This window comes from Varanus komodoensis, unplaced genomic scaffold (genome assembly GCF_004798865.1).
Source record: "Varanus komodoensis strain SLA01 unplaced genomic scaffold, ASM479886v1 scaffold33, whole genome shotgun sequence".
NCBI classification, from domain to species: Eukaryota; Metazoa; Chordata; class Lepidosauria; order Squamata; family Varanidae; genus Varanus; species Varanus komodoensis.
The window spans coordinates 7,254,472-7,275,614 of record NW_025335817.1 but is presented as its reverse complement, the minus strand read 5'-3'; the positions used below and the strand labels follow the sequence as shown (position 1 = coordinate 7,275,614).

The window sequence follows — 21,143 nt, the reverse complement described above, 5'->3', positions numbered from 1 at the left end:
AGTAGATTTTAGCAATGCTTTAGAAATCACCTGGATCCTGACCTTGGGGCAGTCGGTAGACGACGGGACTGTGGCAGGGAGAGCACGACTGGAGCAAAGCAAGAGCTTTGCAGTACCTGTGCCCTTCTCTCCTGGAACCCTTCCCACAATGGAGGATGGCCCTGTGGTGGTGGGACTGCCACTGAAGCAGGTCCTAGGGCCTTTGCCGGACTCTCTCCGGACCCCACAGGCCAGCTCATGATGGATGTCCTACGCCCATCTGCCTGCCCGCCCGCCTCAGAGCATTGCTCCAGGACATGGTGGGCAAAGCAAGGCAGTGGCTCCAGGGGAGTGTGCTGTATGTTAATGCAGCCCCACCAGATACAATGGTGGTGTCAAGTGGGACCCACTGAGAAGGGGTCCTTTCCCGTGCCTGGAGTCAGTTCTAGCACTTAGCTCCCCTTTCTGGCACCTGTGTGGGGAAAGGATGGGCCACCCTGTGTCAGGAGAGCAGGTCAATTTTCTTGATAATTAATTTATCAAAATGTGTGAGCCATTTTAGCAATTATATACCTTATGGAGAACCTTCTAGAACAGTTTTCCCCAACCAAACACCCTCCAGGTATCTCAGACTGCAACTCCCATAATCCTCAGCCAGTGCCCCCCGGCTTAAAATTATGGAAGTCGTGATCCAAAACATATGGAGGGTACCACATTGGAGAAGACTGTTCTAGTCTCCACCTGCTCCTATATTGTAAGTAGAGGCTGAAAACATACAAGAAATGGTCTCATAGGCTGGGAATAATGAGATCTTCAAGTACTCCATTATGCAGACAGTTTAGCTTGCAGAGTAAGATGTGTCAAAGCTTTCTCTAACACCATTGTATTATTCAAGGAAAGTCAGTGCAGTAGCCTCTGCATCCTCTTTTCTGAGGTCATCAATCCGATTCTCTTTCCCAAAGAAACCACAGATCCCTCCCTCGCAAGCACTCAAGCTGTCTTCGCCACTTGTTTGCTTGCGAGCATGCCAGCAAACACATCAATTGTACAGGTCTTATGTGGGCACATGTACTTCCCTCTGGGATCTTGATCTAGGCCTAGCTGGACTCTTGGAGGAAAAGTAAGAAGGCAGCCTGATCCCCAAGTGTTTCAAACATAACTTTATTCAGGGACACTCTCAGAAACAACCAACCTGAGCTTCTGGTTTCAAACTGCATCACAACATTCTAGCCTAGCCTCCCCAAGATGGTGTCCTCCACTCCCAGAATGCTTGACTGTTAGCTAGGGTGGCTAAGGCTGATGGGACCAGGCTGGGGGAAGCTGCTCTACCATGTTCTCTCAGGGGTTGTAACTAGAAGTATTCCATTTCAGCTACTGGCCAATGAAGGTTCTCTCTCTCTTTTCCATTTTAAAATTAAAACTAATGTTGCATTGGGAGCGCTTCAGAAAATGCACAAACCTTCATTTTTACATGTAATATGAGGAAAAGAGAAAAAAATGCTGTGTGTGCCTGGAGTAATATGATAATGATCTTGAATGGTATTTGTAATTTTCTGGAACATCAAATATAATACTTTATGGCTGTAAACCTGTATCCACTTACTTAGAAGATATACAAGTTTAGACAGAAAAAAAGCCTAACAGCATCTGTTTGCTATGTATCCTTTCAGAACACTTGTTGCTGTTAAGGAGAGGCAAATGACCGAAAGAAAGCAAACGAAACAAAGGGCAGAAGTTTTCTCCATTACTAGTAGCTGGACAAGCAATCTCTTTGGCATATTGGTAAGAGCTTGCAAGATGCTACAGGATGCGTGTGAGCATTCCAAGTGCACAGAAGCTTTTTTGGCATACTAGGCCTCGGGCAGGGGATAGGTAGTGTGACATCTGTGGTCACCCATGCGTCTGTCCACACCTTTTTTTTCACTCCCAGCAAGGTGTGCTGCTCTTCCCACTTACTAAAACCAAACTCACAAGTTTTCTTATTGACAAGCGGGCTTGGTTCTAAGCAAAGTGTGAGCCTTCAGATCTTGTCATGTTCACAGCTCATCAATGCCTCTGGCTCAGGGACATTCTTAGGAAATGGAAGATGCTTCTTGTCAGCAAGTCAATGCTCTTCCCCGCTCTGCAGCAAAATGCCCTATTGAAACCCACCAAAACATTAAAAGGAAACAAACAAGCAAGCAAGCAAAGCTCTGGCTTTGAATCATGGAGCTGAATGTGTTGAGGCTCAGAGCCCCCAGCTGCTGTGACCTCAGTCTCTGAGCTGGCAGTCCATCCCTCGCACCTAGCCATGCCTCCCATGGCAGTCGGCACGTCGTGGTGCTCACCGCAGCTCAGCAAGTGGCCAGAGAGGCACAGGGGCTCAAGCAGGCCGCCTCCCCCGAATTAGGGCCTCCTTGTGGCTGCTGCAGAGGCGAGCTGGTGTGCAGGCGCCTGAGGGCTGTTCAGGTAACACGAGCTCCGAGATGAGCATTAGGCCCCAACAGGGCTCCTGAGTTGCCTGCAGCCACCCGGTTACTTCACAGAATTTCCCAACTCACAACTTATTCTCTCAGCCACTATGTTACGCTGGCTGAGCAGGGTCTGGATGCTGCTAATGGGGAGCACTGCACATCTGGTTGGACAGTCTCCAGGATTTCCTCGCAACCACTCTGCACATGCGATCGTGCTGTTGTTGCTGCTGCTCTTGTTTGGAAAAAGAGCAATCCATTATTCTAGGCAAATTGAGACAATGCAGTGCTACAGATTTCTAAACACGTTAACCAAAAAAAGCATGAACCACTTTCTGAATTTACTTGTAACAGATAAAACATGTTGTTGCTTTTAAAATAAAACAGCCAGCATTTAATTCAAGGTTTAACAGCACAGTGTTTTTTTCTTTCTTGTTTTTGAGTGTTTCCCTTTTAGTTTACAGAAACACAGTAAAAAGCAGGAACTTTTCACTATCAGAGTGAAACAGAAATTGAGTATGCTTATCCCATGCACAGATTTAATTATTTCTGATCATGCTTGTTGAAGAAAGAGGTAGGTTTATTAAAAACACTGTTTCCAACTGCACAAGAATCTGGTGCAGCGCCCTGAGTCCCCAAAATGTGAGCATCTCCCAGAATGTTACTAATGGAAAATAAGACAACAGTTCATATTCTGAATAGCACAAAAACCTAGTTTCCATTGCAGTTTTTTTTTTAACAACTGCACAGACTGTATCCAGCTGCATGCTAGAATTAACTCTTTTCCTCCAAAATGTATGCAGCACTTCCACAGTGTGATCCCATCAACAAACCTGTTGCACAGCAGTGTGGAGACAGAATGTCCAGGACGCTACTGCTTCAGTCCTTCACTTGCAAGCCCATCAAAATCTCTTGGAGACTGCCAAAGAACAGCACTTGAGAGCGCCAGAAGATCAGTGAAAAGAAAGGGAGAAGGCACTGCAGGCTACAGGAAGCAATAGGTCATGGGAATAACTTCTTTAAGCCCATATGTTAAAGCCAGTTTTGCAGAAGCTTTCAGGGGTCATATTCTGTTGGTGAATGGGGGCCATAGGTAGAGGAGTTGGGCCCAACATAACAGAACACACAAACAAAGGCCAGCATATTACAATGTGCCACTGGGGATATTTTGTGCAGTTATAAAAAGGGAAAACAATGTGCTGAGGAAACTTAAGTTTTTGTGCAGCTAGGAATATGAACTTTGAACTTTTTATTGTTCTCCACTGGAAAAATTCGGGAGGTGCTCACATACTAGGGACGTGGGGGCTGCACCCGTTTCTCATGCAGTTGAAAACAAGCTTTATAATAACCCCCCTAATGTGGCTTAAAGCTCTTACTGCCAGGAATTACAGGAATTTCTACACGGGGCTTTTATTGGGATCCCATGGTTTCTCACCTCTGGCTGACTACAAGTGTTTCGCACAACAGCTTCTCCTGTGCTGAGTATTTCCACACTTTGTTAGAGCAAGGTGAATGAGCGATTGACGGGCTACCACGTAAGGGAACAGGTGTGCATCATTGTGCTACCACCCTGCCAAAATACCACCGTGTGGTTGCAGAATGGAACAAGCAGAAAGGCAGCGAAAGAAAAATTGGGAAAAACATGAAACGGTTCCTATCTCAATCAGTCAAGGAACCAGGCACAGCAGTCTCAGTAAACTGCTGTGTTAAAATGTATTTAAAAACTAACAAAGAGGCTTCCTAAGCTTTGGGACCTGCTGCAGAGGTTTTCAGGAGAGAGAGAAAACTGCAAAAAGGTCAGAAAAACACTTTCATGCAGTTTTCCCACACTGACAAAAAGCAAGGCTTTTACAGGCTTTGCTGCCTGCAGTCAGAGCTTTAATCTACAATAGTCTTCTCTTGGGGCCAAATATCAAATGGGTGCACGTGTGGTATCTGGTATCTAAGAACTCACCAGTTCGTAAGCAAGTAGGCACAGATAGTTACGGACGAACAAGTGGCTCCATGCATCCCCCCCCCCCTTTATGCTCCAGCCCTTGACAACCATGGGAAGGTCCATGGCAGGGTGACTCCAGCAGCGTTCCTTGTGAAGAAGGGGAGAAGTTCCCACAGAGGCAGAGTGGGATCTATCAGCCCAGCTATCTTACTGCATCACTGTGAGTGCATCAGCTCAGCTGAACGGAGTGATCTCACAGTCCCAAAGCAGAAAAAAATGGAGTCCTTCTACGGATCACACTCTCCAACCGCCCCTCATTTACCTTTGAAAGAGTCCTTCCATTTGCCATCAGAGTCACGAGTCCCGCACAACACACCAAGGCACTGGAACTGGAGAGGCCAGAACTTGCAGGGATGGTACCTTCCACCAAGCAGTTCATGCCACTTGGGCTGTCGAGGCGGCAGTGCTCCTAACAGCGAGAAAATAACAGCATTAACATCCAGACACCCATTCTTAATGTGGAATAGGGAAAGGCCCGTTCTTCCACTGGTGTGGGATCCAGCCAGGATGGCATCCATTCCTCCCCCAGTTCTCATAGGAGCCATGCAATATTTGGGGACTGATGCACAAAGCTACTGAGTTTTGGCAAAAAGGCCTATTGGGGATCCCAAATGTGGGGCCTGGAAGGACTCCAAAGCACCCTCCCACTAGTTCTGGCCATAGGGGAAAAAACCTACAGTGAAGTAGCCAGACCAAAAATGAAATTGATTTTAACAATGAGGCCAGAGCAAGTTGGACAGGGCGCCAGGATAATCCACTGGACTTGTTGATCTGCCAATTTCTTTCAATATGGGCAAGTAATTGTCGAGTAAGGGCACTGGGATATTTTGCCATCCTTCCAGGCTGCCTGCTTGCACAACGCATTGTCTGCTCCATATTACTTGCTGGCAAACAGACCCAGGCACCCGACAACAGGTTTTTTCTAAGCAGCTAAATCCAGAGTAAGAGCCCATCCATTTGTCCCATAGCTATTTAAAGAAAAAAATCACCAGGCACCGCTGAGGAGACACCAAGCATCACCACTGTGTTAAACCCAAGTCAGCCTGTGAAAAAGGGTGTTGTCTGAAGAGGCCTGAGCGATATGTTCTGCAGGCCACTTTTGCAACAGCAAGTCGATTCCATACAGCTTACAGCCGAGGCTTGGGAAAGGCAGCTCATTTTAACTTGCAGCTGCACTGAGACTGACTCGGTCCTCTCAACTCTAACGGGGCAGAGTCAACTGAAGTGGTCTGTGGCTTACCCTATAAAGTAATCATTTTGACTCCCAGTCTCCTAGTATATGAGCAGCAGACAAGCTACTCAGGCCAGCAACCTCAACCCGTAAGCTAAAATATGTTAACAATTTTCCCCAAATGCCACACTGTCAATCAAACACCCCAGTTTAAGCCAAATGGAAATTTTACAGGTAGCTCATATGCCGAATGGGATGTCAACATGTCAAATCAAATAGACATCAAATGTATTCTTGCTAATACAGATGGAGAAAAAATAATAATCATATATAATGATAAGAGGAGGGAATTGTGGTTGCTATTTCCCATTCCCAGCATAGAAACATAGGAACAGAGCGAGTCAGAAGGGGCCGCCCGGGCCATCCAGTCTGACCTCCGGCACCAGCCGGCTCCGCTCACGACATGCCCACCATGTGGACGTCCAGCATTAACTGAGCATTAGTTAATTAGTTAATTAACTGAGCAGAGAGCTTATGCAGCTGGACAGTATGATATGGTAGATTTTTTTAATGCTGGAGATTACTTTCCCCAGCTAAAAATTGGCAGAACGTATTTGAAGTGGTTTTGCTTTTCATGACAAGTAACGAGTCTATATTTTTAGAACAAAATGGTATTTTGCAAATATTTATCCCATAGCCTCTTTGAAGAGATCTGAAAACAGAATGCATGCAACACCCACACATCTTACATCAAGAAGTACAACCATGCATAGCACTGCTTTAACATGCAACTCTCTGTGAGGTACATACACACTGGGAAGGTACATGATTTCTGTACTATTTCAAACAGCTTAGTTTCATGCATATTTAGTTGGAAGCAAGTTAAGCCAGGGGCTCCAATGCAAGATGGCAAGCACTTCTACGTTGTTCTCCAGCATAATCAAGAATAAAAACCAGGATTTTTTCAAAAGGATACAGTGATTCCAGAGGCCACATTCCGTACCATGCAACCAATTATAAAGTTGCGTTGTGACACAATGAATGCATAGACAAACCGTTCCAGAGGCTGTTACTGGAATAATAATAGAAGAAAGCTGGGATCTCACCCAAATTAAACTTTATGGTTAATTGAGTCCTGCTGAGACTCTTGTCCACTGGGACATTTGAGGTTAAGGTCTAGCAGTTTCAATGGCCCTGACAAAGGAGTAAAATGTTACAACTGCCTCAGTTCATCTGCTTCTCATGCTGCAGTTGTCAGCTTACATGATGATGCCATTTCAGTGTTGTGTATGTTGCTCTTCGGCCAGGAAGCAGATTGCCAGCTCCTCATAGCCCTGTTACCGGTTGTGGGTCTTTCTCTTTCCATGTTTGTGCCAATGAGGCAATTTTAACTCCATTTCTGGAAGATTTTATTTTTATTTTGCTTCCTAGGAATCATTCTTTCTGTGGGCTGAAAGCAGGACTGAAGAAATCATTTAAACTCCTGGCCTCCAATTTTTGGAAGCCATAATCACTTGCTCCACAGAGGGATGAAAATATATTTCTGATCCTGGGGAAAGAGTGTCAGATATTTTACATTTCCACTGCAGATGGTACGGAAATGATTCATTCTTTGGCCAATCCCATACTAAACAAACATAGGACCTTACTTCAGTGGCTAACAAACTTTTAAGATTTCCAGGGGTTTTGTTCAGCTTTCTGATTTACAAGACCACCTTGTAAAATCTAAGAAACTGAGGCCCGGGAGGATGCAATGTAAAATCTGCCCCCTCCTTTCCAAATCCCATTGAGAGGGATTGATTATGTAGTACAGTGGCCTGTAACCCTTTGGGGTTAGTGGACACCATTTAAAATTTTGTAGAGCATCATGGACACCCTCGCAAAATGGCAGCCATGGGGACAAGCCCATTCACAAAAAGGCTGCCCTAGTGAGAATGACTGGTCACAAAATGTTACTTCTGAACAGCCTGGTGTGGCTGAAAGAAAAGTAACTTGCCAAGAACCTAAGTGCAAGACAGAGGTGGATGCTGCTTTTAACATATAAACTTCTATGTGTGTGTAAAAGGAGGAATATAGACAACCAAGAGAGGTTTTTGTGGGTACCATGTTTGAGATTTGAGGTATATAGGCTTGGGATAATGTTTGGAACTTGGGATAATAGGATCAGATATCCTTTGAGAAGTCAGGCCATGACCACTAGGACACTTTCAAAGTGATTGAATAAGATTAGCTATGAAATTTAGCTCTGTAATCATTACATGGTGGGAGACTTTGGCATACCGCTGCAATCTTGCAGCCACTTTCTAGGACTGAACTTAATGGGACTTACTTCTGGTAGTTCTGGTAAATATATGTATGGACCTCTCTCCCTCCCTCCCTCCATGCGTGAAAGAGAGGGAATACAGATGCTCCATTATTTATGGTTTTATCAACTATGCGAGGGAAACCCTCTTCCAGAAAATTTGACTACGGACAAATCTATGGGCATAGTGACTGATGCCTTTTCAAATCAGAAGGTGGATAAAAACATAAGACTGTTACTAAAAGTATTCTTCAGGCTACAAGAATAAAGGAAAATTATGTAAATAAAATGCTATTGATTTTAAAAACAGCCACTTTAAAACATCCTTCATTCTGTCCTTTTTGATCAACCAAAATATGGTCCAAGAGTTGCATTGCAAATTATGCACACTGGGGGCTTGGCTCCCTTTCCTTACCTGACTCCCCCTTGGCCTGTCCCTTTTGAGTACCTTGGGGACCACCTACTGCCACTCTTTCTGCCTGAGCACCTGGTCCTTTTGGTTGATTGCTCCTAATCAACCATTTCCTGGTTATTGATCTTGACCAGTGAGTTAATCTTGAGCCTTGAGAAAGCAGAATGTGGGGGGCAGAATCATATCCCCAGACAGCACAGGGTCTTTGGTTGAAATACTGGCTGGAGCTCTTCCAGCTGGGGCTTCTGCCCAGAGCCAAGCTCGCTTGTCCACCCCTTCCTTGCACCTGGCAGGCGTTTGTGAGGCTGGTGCTCCCCAGGTTCCTGGGAATCACATGCTGAAGCCACTCCCTCCCATGCTTCCTCCCTTTTGAGGGGACAAAGCTCTGGGGCCTTGTGGGCCAGCCTGGCAGGGGAAGGTTTCCCCATCCCTTCCCTAGAGACTAAGCAATAAAAATAACGTACTCATTCACTACTCACACCTGCATTTCGTTGCAGTATGTGTTGCCTGCACACACTTGAGAAGGACGACAACTACACACTTTAAACAAGACCTTTACTTGATATCAACAGGCATGTCTCTATGCAACTAAAACTGGTGAAGCAAACAGGCAAAGGTGAAGCCACATTGGTATCCCAAATCCCTACCAGAGTAACCATTTGTCAGCTTTTCAACCAGTCCTTTTGCCTCCATAGGGCAGCTTTTAGTTAATGGCTGTTGCTTATTCCAACACCTTTTGTATTTAAAGGTGTTGGAATACTACTAATCATGCCAGAGCTTTTTGGTCTTAATTATACTTGGATCAGATTATAGTTGAGGAAAATGAAACTATCTGGTCCTTTGCTTGGAGGTCCACTGTGAGAGAGGGAAAAAACAGACACTTTGCATGGAAAAGGGGTAGGCCCAGACTCTGAAGGCACTTAGGGAATCCACCATGTTGAAACTAAGCAGGTCTGGGGCTAGAATGAGCTTGGAGGGAAGACCACGTGGGACCACAGTTTCCACAATGGGACAAAGGTGGGATATAAATATAATAAATAAAGGCCCACACTCAATATCAGGATTCTCTAGGTAGAAGAATCTGTTCCCTGTTGAGGACCCATTGCTATATGATGGCTACCAGCTTAGAAGGGTCTTGCCATTGTCTTCCTATGCACATGTGCTCAGAAGTAAGTCTCGCTGTATTTAATGGCACTTACTCCACAGTAAAGGTACACAGGATTTTTTTTCCCTTTTGAGTTCTACATTACATCAAAACCTGTTGGAATCCTCTTTCTAACAGTGGGTATAGAAGAGCCAAAGCTGGGTAAAGAAAGAGCCAAACTGAGCAGAGGTTTGCAAAGTATGTGGAGGACACTCCTAGGCTGAGGTCTTCGTGTGGCCTTCAGGCTACAGATTCCCCACCCCTGGATTACAGGACTGTGAGGAAACAATGGAGAAAAGGGTGATTTGTCACGATAACAGAGTCCTGCCCGCAGCAGTATGCCTGTGAATATCAAATGCAATGCTGGGGCGGGGGGGGGGGGGGGGAATAGGCTCCCATCTTCATCCCTTTCCCATAAATGTGAAAAAACATATCTGGCTGGCCACAGCAAGAGACAGAAAGCTGGTCTGATCCAGCAAAGTACATTCTTTTGTTCTTACGTGCTTACAGTTATGTTTTGTATTTCTAAGAAAAGGTTTGCAATTGCTGGAGAGCTCCTTTATTTTAAAAGGTCTAATCCCTCCCTCCTGTCATAATTCCAATATTAGGCAGCAAGAGCAGAACTCTTGCAACACCCACAGAAAACAGCTTCAGTTAAACACGTTTCATTCACCACCACAAATTACCCACAAAAAATTCCCCTGCTTAGACACACAAACAAGCTATTTGCTGAAAGACAATTGCTGCCAATGCACTTTCATCAGTGAAACATCAGAAGGCAAGACTGGGAGCGAGGGGAGAAATCCAAGTTGTTTGCTTAAGCAGAAACTGATTGGCCAAATTGCTCTGAATATGGACCAGACATGCGAAGTGATCACACAATGCTTAAATGGAGCAAAGAGGAGGGTGTCTAAAATTCACTGTAAAGTGAATTTTACCAAGCTCTGCAGCACATTTCTTCCAAAAGTGTAACACATCCTATTTAATGTAATAGATCTTGATACTAGATGCTCCAAGAACTTGCATTTGAAAGTGCCTTTTAAGAGCTTGTATTGCATGTTCGTTTTCTTCCCAGCACTATTTCATATGCCCTGCCTCTCTATGGAGATTTGTTTTGCTGATACAAATCTCCCCCTGCCAAACTTGCATTATCTTTTAAGAAGCAAACCCAGGCTGTGGACTTACACAGGTTTTGATCTTGTGCTACTTTAAATACGAGAGGCCCAAATGGGTTCAAATTAGGAAGTATTATCAGTATTCACTATGAAGCTGATAAAATGACAAGACGACAGAAAAGGATCCAGTGTTTATTGGTTCACCCAGTCTCAATACTGGTGGAATATGGCTACAAAACAATGGCACGTCCAGTTTCCCCCACACACATTATAGCCCAGAACAATAGTCGTCCAGAACACTGGGAAAAAACACCATGCTGGATGCTGTTTGGCAAGGGAAGTTCTGTTGCCACTCCAGATTGCACAAAGAACTGGATTTAACCAAAATAAAGGGGGGAGCATTATATGAGTAACAAAATGAAGCTTTTAACTAATGGAAAATCACACCAATGTGATGTGTCATGCATGCATAATGAACTGAATGTGATCTTTACTAAGAAAACCTAACGGAGAACTAAAATAATCTAGGTAAGATGAGATCCTGATCTGGAAATCTCATCTCTTTGCACATTCCAAGGCAGTGGGAGGGACAAATAAGATATGCAGGTTGTGGTCTGGCAACCTGAAGAACAGCATATATTAAAACAAAGGAGAAAATCATATTCCTCTATTACATTTTATTAACATGTTCTACTTTATTTTCGAGCTCTGAAAAGTCTTTCAAAAAAACTTAGTAGGAAGCAAAATGCCAAATTAAATATTTAATGCTTAAAAGAGAAAAGGAGAACTCTATTAGAAGTTATGAAATATGTTATTACAGCTGTGACATAACATGTAGGTAAACCTATACATCAGCTATACATATTGCCAACAGCTCAAGGAACCATGGTGCCAAGCTCAAGGAACCAAGGTTCAATTTGGATGTCAGGAAGTACTTCCTGACTGTTGGGACCCCAAGGGTACGGAATGGGCTTCCACAGGAGGTGGTTGAGGCCCCATTGGTAAGGGTGTTCAAGGATAGGCTGTACATGCACATGGTAGGCATGTCATGAGTGGAGCTGGCTAGATCTGGGGGTCAGACTAGATGCTCCGGGAGACCCCTTCTGACTCGCTCTGTTTTTATGTTTCTATCACACATTTGTTTCATTTTTAAAACTTAAATATGTGTTTATACAAAAATTAGAATAGATATTATAGAATTAAATATTTATAATGTGACATAATGAATTTGTCTTACCTTAATTCCTTTCAGTCCACATAAGAAGTAGTTGTGCCACACAGGTTTTGTTTTGTTAATCTGAATGTCAGTAACACTTGTACTAAAATCCCTAGAAAATAAAACCAGAAAAAAACTAAAGTGCAGAAGATTATCAATAGTTTTCCTGCTTTCAAAAATATAAATGGCCCACTACTGCCACCTGCTGGCACAGGAGAAATAAAATAATTGCTTGCCTGCAATTTTGATAAAATATTTTTCTCAACCTCTCGCTTCCTACCTTCCTCTCCTGCTATGGATTAAAGGTTAAGTGGCCTAAAAATATAATCTAGATAAAAGGATATTATGAAGGATGCAGCCTGAAATGCCTGTTTAATGGGTGACTTCCCCACATAGAGAAGCTCTTCCAAACATTTTTGCTTAAGACCAGGGAAGAATGATAAAACTGCTTGCACAAATTATGCAAATACTTGCAAATAAATGAATACTGTTATTATTCATGAATATTTTTAGTTGACAGGCAGCTCCTGTTTTTTTTAAATTGTTATTAATTCTGATTGTTGCCAGTCAGCTTTGATTTGCTTTTTCAGTGCCCCATGCGACCCAGGGAATGCTGCGAGACTTTTTTCATACATAGGATTGCAACTTCCATTGAGACTGAATTTGTTTTCCCGCACAAGGGTCCATAAGTGGGCTATAAATTATGGTGGAGGGTACCAATCAATTATTATGCTACATTTATGTCCTGCCTTTCTTCCTCTGGTGAGGAGCGCAAGACAGCTTTCGTCCTCTCCATTTTATCTTCACAGCAACCCTCTAATATAGGCTGGGCTGAAAGTCAGTCTAGCCCAGCCTTCCCCAGCCTTGTGCCTTCCAGACACATTTAGACTGCAACACCCAGAATTCCCAGTCAATGGCCCGGCTGGATGGGAATGCTGGGGGTTGCAGTCCAAATGCCCCTGAAGGCCACCAGGTTGGGAAAGGCTGGTCTAGCACACCTTACAGGCTGATGGGCCCCAAGTAATCCAGTGAGCTTCAAGGCCAGGTGGATCTTGGATTACCAGTTCCCCTCCAGCTGTTTTTGGAATAAACTTCCTGCATTCCTTTTCCAAAATTTTATCCGCAATTGTAACAAAACAAAGAGGAGGTCTACAATCACCACCAGCCACAGAAGGAATGTGGCACCCCTTAAAAGCCTACCTATTCACAATTGGTATTTACAACACAATTAAAAAGAGGAAAAATATTCAACATTCCTGTTTCCAGGATGTTCACACAAGTCTTTAAATAAGCATCCAGATAAAGCTGATGGCTGTGGTATATTAAAGTACAGGAAAATTACTAACATTTCAGACAATTGAATAATGGATGGCAGGTGTTGATCCTTCCAGGCTTGATGCATGAGTGACTTAAACTATGAGGGCTCTGAGTCTACTTTTACTGCCCATCAGTTAATTCCCAATCACGGGGATGTGATTTGAATATGCACAAACACCTGCAATTATCACGGATTGTTCAAGAGGTAAATTAATGCAGAGAGTAACTTGCAATCAAAAAGAAGCCAATGCAGGTCATACCCAGATTATAAAGCAAATGTACAGCATGTTCGAGAAGAATAGGACAGGGCACTGGAAGGCTCTATACAGCTTTAGCTTGGATAGGTACTGTTTCTGTGGATTTAAAATTGGAGCTGAATCAAGAAATGTTTGTGTTTTGGGTATACAGGACCCCACAGAGGCTGGTTAAAGTTAAGCAGCTGCTAATGCTGCTAAACTTTGTAGTGTGTACAACATCCAGCATCCCTGACCCTAGGCCTGGCTGGCTGGGGTTGATGGGAGGAAGTCCCAGGCATCTGGAGGGACCCAACCGGAGAACATTGCACTGTATTATTTAAGAACTTGAAAAGGGATCCACTGGGAGCCTGTTAGGCATTTCTTCATTTCCTTCCCATGCTTTTGTCCAACTCCTGAGGAAGCAACTGGGAACAAAGCTTAGATTTGCCCTAGCTCCCCTCTCTTTTCTCTTTGTGCTCCTCACCCTGAGGAGCAGTGAACAAGATCAACGTTAGGGTTCAAGAAGAGCCTGCATTCAAGCAACCACACGTCTCTCAACTTGAGCCCCCCTTTCCTCACACTGAGGAGTAGGGGAAGCTCTGAGAGGGCACATAACCCGAAAGCCTGCTCACTCAATACCAAAACCAGTTCTGGGTAAGGGAAAATAACAGTTGGCAGGTCTTTCCTAGAATCCCGACAGTTCCTCCATGTTTTTTAAACGCCCCTCAGGCACTGCAGATGAGCAATACCACAAAAAGGGGACATCACTTTTGATGGAAATCAGAATTTGCACTAGTTCTTATTCTTTGCCACCCAAAGTTTGACTTCTGCTGTTCGCCCTGTTCCCTTCTTTCCAAATATGAACTCCAATCTCTTCATCTGTGCATTTTCGTTCTCTTAGAAGTTCAAAAATCAAGCAATAAACTAGGGAGGGATGATTCCATGGCCTCACTTCTTACCCCATGGACTAAAATATTCTGATTTTAGGTATATAGAGCACTGAGAGTGCTTTGCAGCCTCCCTCAAACCCTGAAGACTGAAATAAAGAAATCATATGGCACATCCATCTCTATAAGCATGATACACTATAATTGAGGGAAATAAATAAATAAAGCCTGTTGCAAAGGGGACAAATACTTGACATTGTCATTATGCCTTAGAAAATAACAGTACCATAATCTTATCATGGAGTTGCCCAAAGCAACCTTTGAGTTCAGCTGCAGAAGATTTTTGGGATCCAGTGTTACAAATCAAGGGACACAAACTGTTGCTTTAGACTGATTAATTGAGGCTGTACAGATGACCAAGGGGAGTGCTCTCCCCTTTCCGCAGTAGTAGTCATCTGTATTTTTCTGCAAGACCTCTAGGATAGATATAGAATCACATCCTTTTCCTATCCATCAATAGGTTGAAGACTTTCTGTAGGATGTATCCAGACCTACAAGCTATGATCTTATTTGGGGGTTGAGATGGAAGCATTTGCTAACTAAAGGCTGGAAATGACTTTGTCCACATTATATCTCATGATCCATCCCTGTTTTTGCTCCTGTTTCTGCTCTTTTCATGCAAATGTTTGTACCAATGAGTTTGTACACTGGGAAATGAGACTGACTGCACCATGCTCAAAGTATCATTTTGCTTTTGTATCAAGTCCATTCCTATTATTATTATTATTATTATTATTATTATTATTATTATTATTACTATTATTATAACATTTCTATGCCGCCCCTTGCTGAAACCTCGGGGCGGCTTACAACACGATAAAATACAATTATTAACAGTTCTTTCCCCATTATCTGATGGTGAGTGTATATTTCACTGACGACCTATTTATTGTAGATGCTTTGGTAATTTCTTTTTATGGTACAATCATATGCGAGTTCAAACAGGTGTGAAGAGCTGCACAGACTGGCTGCTTTCAGCCCATGGTGTTCCTGTGTATCACCGAATTTGCTAACCACTCATCAGGACAGTGTGCAATTTAAAACAAAACCTTGAAACAATTTTATAAAATTGAGAGATTATAAATGGTAGGCTACTGAAACACAAAAACAACATAAGGATATTATTCAGGATCTCTGACTATGGCTAGCAATAATCAATTTAAATTACTGGGAGATGGGAAAGGCTACATAAAATCAATCCATTTTCAGGATGTCGTCACCTGTGATACTAACATGCAGGGATTCTCCGGCATGCAGCTATTACCCCTGAGAAACAGCACTCCGGTCTTTCTATGTAGCAGCAGCTGAGGGAGAGATAAGACAACCTGGCTCACTGCATTGCCTCTGCTGGGACCAATTGCCCTCTGGCGCCTTTCAGAGCCCCGTCTCCCTCAGTCTGACCATGTATGGTAACTTCATGAAGAAATAGCATCCAGGGATGTAATCCTAGATCTACTTATTTGGGAAGAATTCTGTTCCAGTTAACTCAGTAGAGCCTATTTTCAAGTTGACCTGTCCAGCAGAGGTGCTTCAGCCCAAGGGACAAATCCCATTTTGGTGAAACTCTCGGGAGACTGAATGCCAATGGTGAGAAAGGCTGAAGGCAAAGGAGGCAGGACCAAAATACACCAAACACCAGCGTGTTTCAGTTTAAAGCTCTCATTGGCAGCAACAAAGCTTTAGGAGAGGCCTTTTAGAATGAGGAGAAAGGTGCACACAAACTGAGAAATGGGGACTGGGAAAGAGGCATGGCTCTCAGAGGAACTGTGAAAAGGCAGACCGGGGCCCCAGGTGAGCTAAATTTGCTCCTCAGGCCTCTTATTCTGCACTTCTAATGTACAGAATTGCACTGTAAATTTCTTTGATTTCCTATGATACTTTCAAACCATAATCTTGCATATTTTCCTGTTTCAAACATTTTTCCTTTTATTTTGTGACTATTAGGCTGCAAGCAGATGGGATCTGTCCTGTTTATTTAATTGTTGCATAACATGTATAAACTATTAGGCACAATAGTAATAATAATGGTTATGAAATAAATCAAGCACTTACGCATACAAAGGATTTGTATTGGCCAGGTGGATAACAGGGGTGCTTACAGGTGCAGCTGCAATAAGTATATCTTGCTCTATGGCCATTGGAAGCACAGCATAACCGCAATAATCAATATGTTCACCTGCCATGAAACAGAACATTAACAAGTTTTTGGAACAATCTGGAACTCCTCAGCAGCACACTCACCCCTTCCCATTAAAAAGAAATGCCATGCTGTGAGTCATACAGGAGCCAAACGATTTTTATCAGGTAGAATATACAATGAACATCTTACCCTGAGTTCCAATTTTATTGTTTATGAGCAACAAAATACGGTTTGTATTTGGAAGCACATTGAGAGGCAGTTCACAAGAGACTAAGGATGAACAGAACAAACCAAAAAAGGGCCACACAGACATCACTGAGGCTAGAGGAAAGTCAAAGCAAACTGTTTGCAATCAATGGCTAAAACATGGCAGCCTTGAGGCCTGATATACCTTAGAGCAGGGGTCTCAAACGCGCGGCCCGCGGGCCAATTGCTGGGACGGGCGGGGCAGGGGCAGGGGCCCTGCGGCCTTCAAAGTGCCGCGGGATGAGCGGCCCACCACCACCGCGGTGGTGGAATACTTGATGCGGCCCTGCCTCACCCAGCCTCTACTTCCAGCGGCCCCCAGGTCAGTTGCGTTTGAGACCCCTGCTTTAGAGAGATTATTCCACAGAGTGGGTGCCACCACAATTCAAGGCTCACTTGTTCCCCTCGCCCTGTCCTCCTCTCATGATCCCAAGGACATCCAACACTTCAGGTCCTGCTTCTAAACAAAGTGCAGTTACCCACTCTGTTCCAACTCAGGGAACTATGCTTGGCGTAAAGTATGGTTAAGAGAACAAGCCAGGATCAAATAAAATGAGCAATATTCTCCAGTATGTCTAATGGTAGATTGCATAGTTCATTTACCATCCATGGTAAATCCCGAAGTGCAGGCACTTCTCATGACACCCAGGGAAAGTCCAAAAAATCAGGCTGCTCTGTTCATCCATAACTACAAAGCAGTTCTAACCATTTTCATCACCAAGAGCTGGCCTTTTGTAAAACTAACCATTTTTAATTGTCCACTCAAGACCAAGCCATTCCAAACTACTTTGCATTACAGCAATATATTGTGGCTGGGAAAAATTTTTTTCTTCCAGTTACAGTGAGGACTGCAGGCAGGCTCAGAAGGAAGGCTGGGGGGCTGGGGTGGCAGATGGCATCAGGGTTCCTGCTAGTAGGAAAATGGTTGGCACTAAACCCCCGTGAGCCCTGACTCCACCACACCACTGCTTCCATTCAAAGGAGACCAGGCAGAGGTACAGGTAAAAGTTCTGCCTGAGAAAGGAGTCTGCCAATCGCAGTGGATGATTACTAGGCTGGATGAGACAAAGGCCTGACTCACTACGAGGCAGATTCATTATGAGAAGGGTAGCCTACGGTAATCCAGTCTCAAGCTCACCAATGCATGAACCCACTGGTTAAGCAAATCCTGCCCAGGAATGGCCACTGGTGATGGCCAGGGCGACTTATCTTATATTGTTATTTCTTGTATTTTAATTTTATGTTGTGAGCCGCCTCGAGGCTTTGGCGAATGGGGCGGCATAGAAATGCTGTAATAAATAAATAAATAAATACACCACAGTTGGTACATGCTGCTCTGTGCTGTGGAAATCACAAGGGGTTCTAGGAGCTCCTCCAAACTGCATATCCCATTCTTTCAGATGGAGTACAATTCCGTCAAGATCAGGTAAAAACCTTCATTCCTGAATCCACGGTTCACTTATCCAAAGTGCCTCCATCATTTATTTATTTATTTTTCAATTCATATCCTGCCTTTTTCCTACAAAGGGCTCAAGGCAGCTTACATCATTCTCCTCCTCCATCTTATCCCCACAACAACAACCCTGTGAGGTAGGCTGGGCTGAGAGTCTGTGACTGGCTCAAAGTCACCCAATTGGCTCCATGGCCGAGCGGGGACTGGAACCCAGATCGTTTGAGTCCCAGTCCCGTGCTCTTAACCACTACGCCACATTGGCTCTCATCATAGCAGGATTCAAGTTTAGAGTATTGGCCCTTCTCTCCACAAACCAAATACCATAATGTCAGGGACTTTAATCCTGATTGGCCTAAAAGTTTTCTTGGTTAACCACAAGAGTCAACAATCCAGCAGCACGATTCAAAACTCCAGAAGCTCTTTATTGAAGCCAGCACCCAACAATCCAGAGCAGTGCGCTCCTCCCTCAGCACCAGCTATTAAAAGAACCAGTTGTTTTTTTACCTTTAAGAGCAAACTCAGTCATTGGTCACTGTGGCCTATCCCCATCCTTACATGGATCCCATCTTCTGCTCATGGTTAGCTAGAGAAAGCAGGCCACCTGCTGCACTTACCCAAACAGTGGGCTGTTAAGCAAAAGGTGGGGATCTATCCCATCTTTTCCCAAAATGGGTCTCAAGACAGCTCACCAGTTCTCTTGGAACTGTGCTGCATAAAAGTTCCAAGCATGAATGTCTCACCATCTCCAACTGTCCTATTACCTCTTGATGTAACTGTGTGGAAGTCTCAAAGCCAGAGTAAATATGATGTAGTGCCTGAAAGCATACTTTGTGTGCAAGCTGCTCATAATAGCATTTATTTATATCATCTATTGAACATACTCCTTTTTTTTTTACCTATTAAGTTGACTCGCCCTGGTGCTCGAACATAAAATTTTGGAGCCGATTTAAATTTGGAGACGAACATCTTCTTTAGCTTGAACAATCTGAAAAGTAGGGTAGGTTTTAAGTTATTATACCATTTGATAGCAGCAGGCATTCTAAGGGATGAGATAAAGCCTTATATTAGCTTAGTATGACCTGGTTCCAGCTTTGTAGACTAAGGGTGCAACTTATGCTGGCTGAAGAATGCTGGGAACTGCAGGACTGTTTTGGTGACCCATGCACAGGTTCATACCCTAATGAAGTTTTGTTTCTTTTCCGTATGCAGTGCAATAAACTTTGCAGAGCTGTGTGGGAGGGAAAGCAGAAAAAGGTATATACTTTGCACGTGGAAGGTCCCAGTTCCTGGTGCAGAGCAGGCATCTCAGCTAACTGGTGACATGACTGATCATTGTCCTGAACTGTGGAAAGAACTGCCACCGACCAGAATACACAATGCTGGCCTAGGTAGACAACTAGCCTCTCAAGGTATGAGACCTGGGACCTTTTCCAGGAAGCTCTTGGCAGCTGGGGCCTAAAGCAAAAGGAAGGGGGCAAAATATCCCCCCTTAAAGCTCTTAGTGGCAGGGACTGTGCCTTTAGTTTAGGAGAAGCAGTTCAGCCTCCTAGAATGAGAATGGGAAACTGCACAGAAGCAAAGAAAATAGCAACTTTTCCATGGTTGCTAAGACGTCCAGAGACCCACTGGGTCTTGGATGGGGTAAAAATACCAATGAATAAATAAATAAAATGGCTGGGGAAAGAGGTCAGTTTTGGACCTAGATTAAGACCAGAGCCAGATTTCCTCTATACATGCTATATGGGACCAAAATTCTCCCTAGCTCAGTATGGTCTTCACTGATTGGCAGCAGATCTGCAAGCTTTCAAACAGGCCTCTTTCCCTGCCCTACCTGGAGCTGCTAAGAACTTGGTCTTCTGAAATTCTAGGAAAATTTTGATTGGGGAAAAAAAGTGGCCAGGGCATCAAATCTTACGCAGCCTTGCCTCAGAGTAAACTGCACTGCAGAAGCTTACTGCACAGGATTGTAACACAAAACATATCAAGGAATAAGTAATTTATTCCATTTGAGAGCAGTCTTCCCCAAGCTGGTGCCTGCCCAATCTCCTAGACTTCTATCAGTCATGTCAACATATCCAGTGGTTAAAAATCCGGGTTGGGAAAGGCTGCTCTGGAGTATAGATGCAGTACCCCCGCAAATTACAGAAGCAGAACCATTCAACAAGGATGGGCGCAGGGAAGTGTAATTCTTTAAAGGTCACTCTACGGCACAAACTTATTGGGGTCAGACCCTCCCCGCCTCGGCGGTTGTATCCAATTTCCTTCTAATGTGACATTCATTTGAATGGGTCTGCTCTCCTCTCACGGGGTACAACCCAACGTTTCCTCCTGCGTGAGACCCTTCTCTGGCTGCTGTCGGTTAGGATTTTAATGACAGGAGGACTGCAGAGCGGCCCTGGGAGCGCCAGCCACGCACCTGGTTTCCTCCACCAGCTGGACTCGGAGGGCTGGGGGCACGTCCGTGGCCATGCTTTGCTTCTCGGCCAGCCAGCAAAACCCAGAGGCTAAGATCCTGATGGGCACAAGCCTCTTCCTTGTGACATGGCAAACGAGCGAGCAGCAGCCCTTCCTGCCGCGGCGTTTCCTCTTCGCATTCTCCGCCCAGATGAGAGTCGGTGACAACAACCTGCGCGGGCAAATGGGAATCCTGCAAACCGCGGTTTTCTTCCAAGAGAAAAGGTGCTGGAGAAATTCACGCGACGACACCTTCTACCCGGGCGAGGGAGTAAAGGAGCTTAGGCTCCTCCCCCATTTAATGCATTCATTTACACCACTTAGTGAGCAATCTTGTATGTGTTTAGTTGGGCTGGCAAATGCTGGTAACTGTAGGACATTTTACCCATCCGCCTTCTTATAGAATTAAGGGCTTCCTTTCATTTAAATAGAATAGGTTGCCTCTCCACGGGGTAATTAGCATCCCAATCGTAAATATGTTTAATGAATAGAAGTCCTCTTGGTCTTAATACATGGGATTCATTTTCACAAAATGTGAGAATAATTAGGTGCTTACTTTTATAAT

General features: G+C 44.1%; 1 protein-coding gene across 1 annotated transcript in view; it reads right to left on the bottom strand.

Annotated features, from left to right (window-relative positions):
- GALK2 (galactokinase 2) overlaps positions 1-20,837 on the bottom strand; it is a 66,497-nt gene extending 45,660 nt beyond the window's left edge. The window contains exons 1-5 of the mRNA XM_044438590.1: positions 20,541-20,837; positions 19,021-19,109; positions 16,338-16,461; positions 11,807-11,897; positions 4,688-4,834 (exon numbers count right to left, since the gene is read on the bottom strand). Of these exons, the coding sequence (XP_044294525.1) occupies positions 4,688-4,834; positions 11,807-11,897; positions 16,338-16,461; positions 19,021-19,109; positions 20,541-20,593 (504 nt within the window). The 5' untranslated portion in view covers positions 20,594-20,837. The remainder of the gene's footprint in view (positions 1-4,687; positions 4,835-11,806; positions 11,898-16,337; positions 16,462-19,020; positions 19,110-20,540) is intronic.
- Between the last annotated feature and the right edge of the window lie 306 nt (positions 20,838-21,143).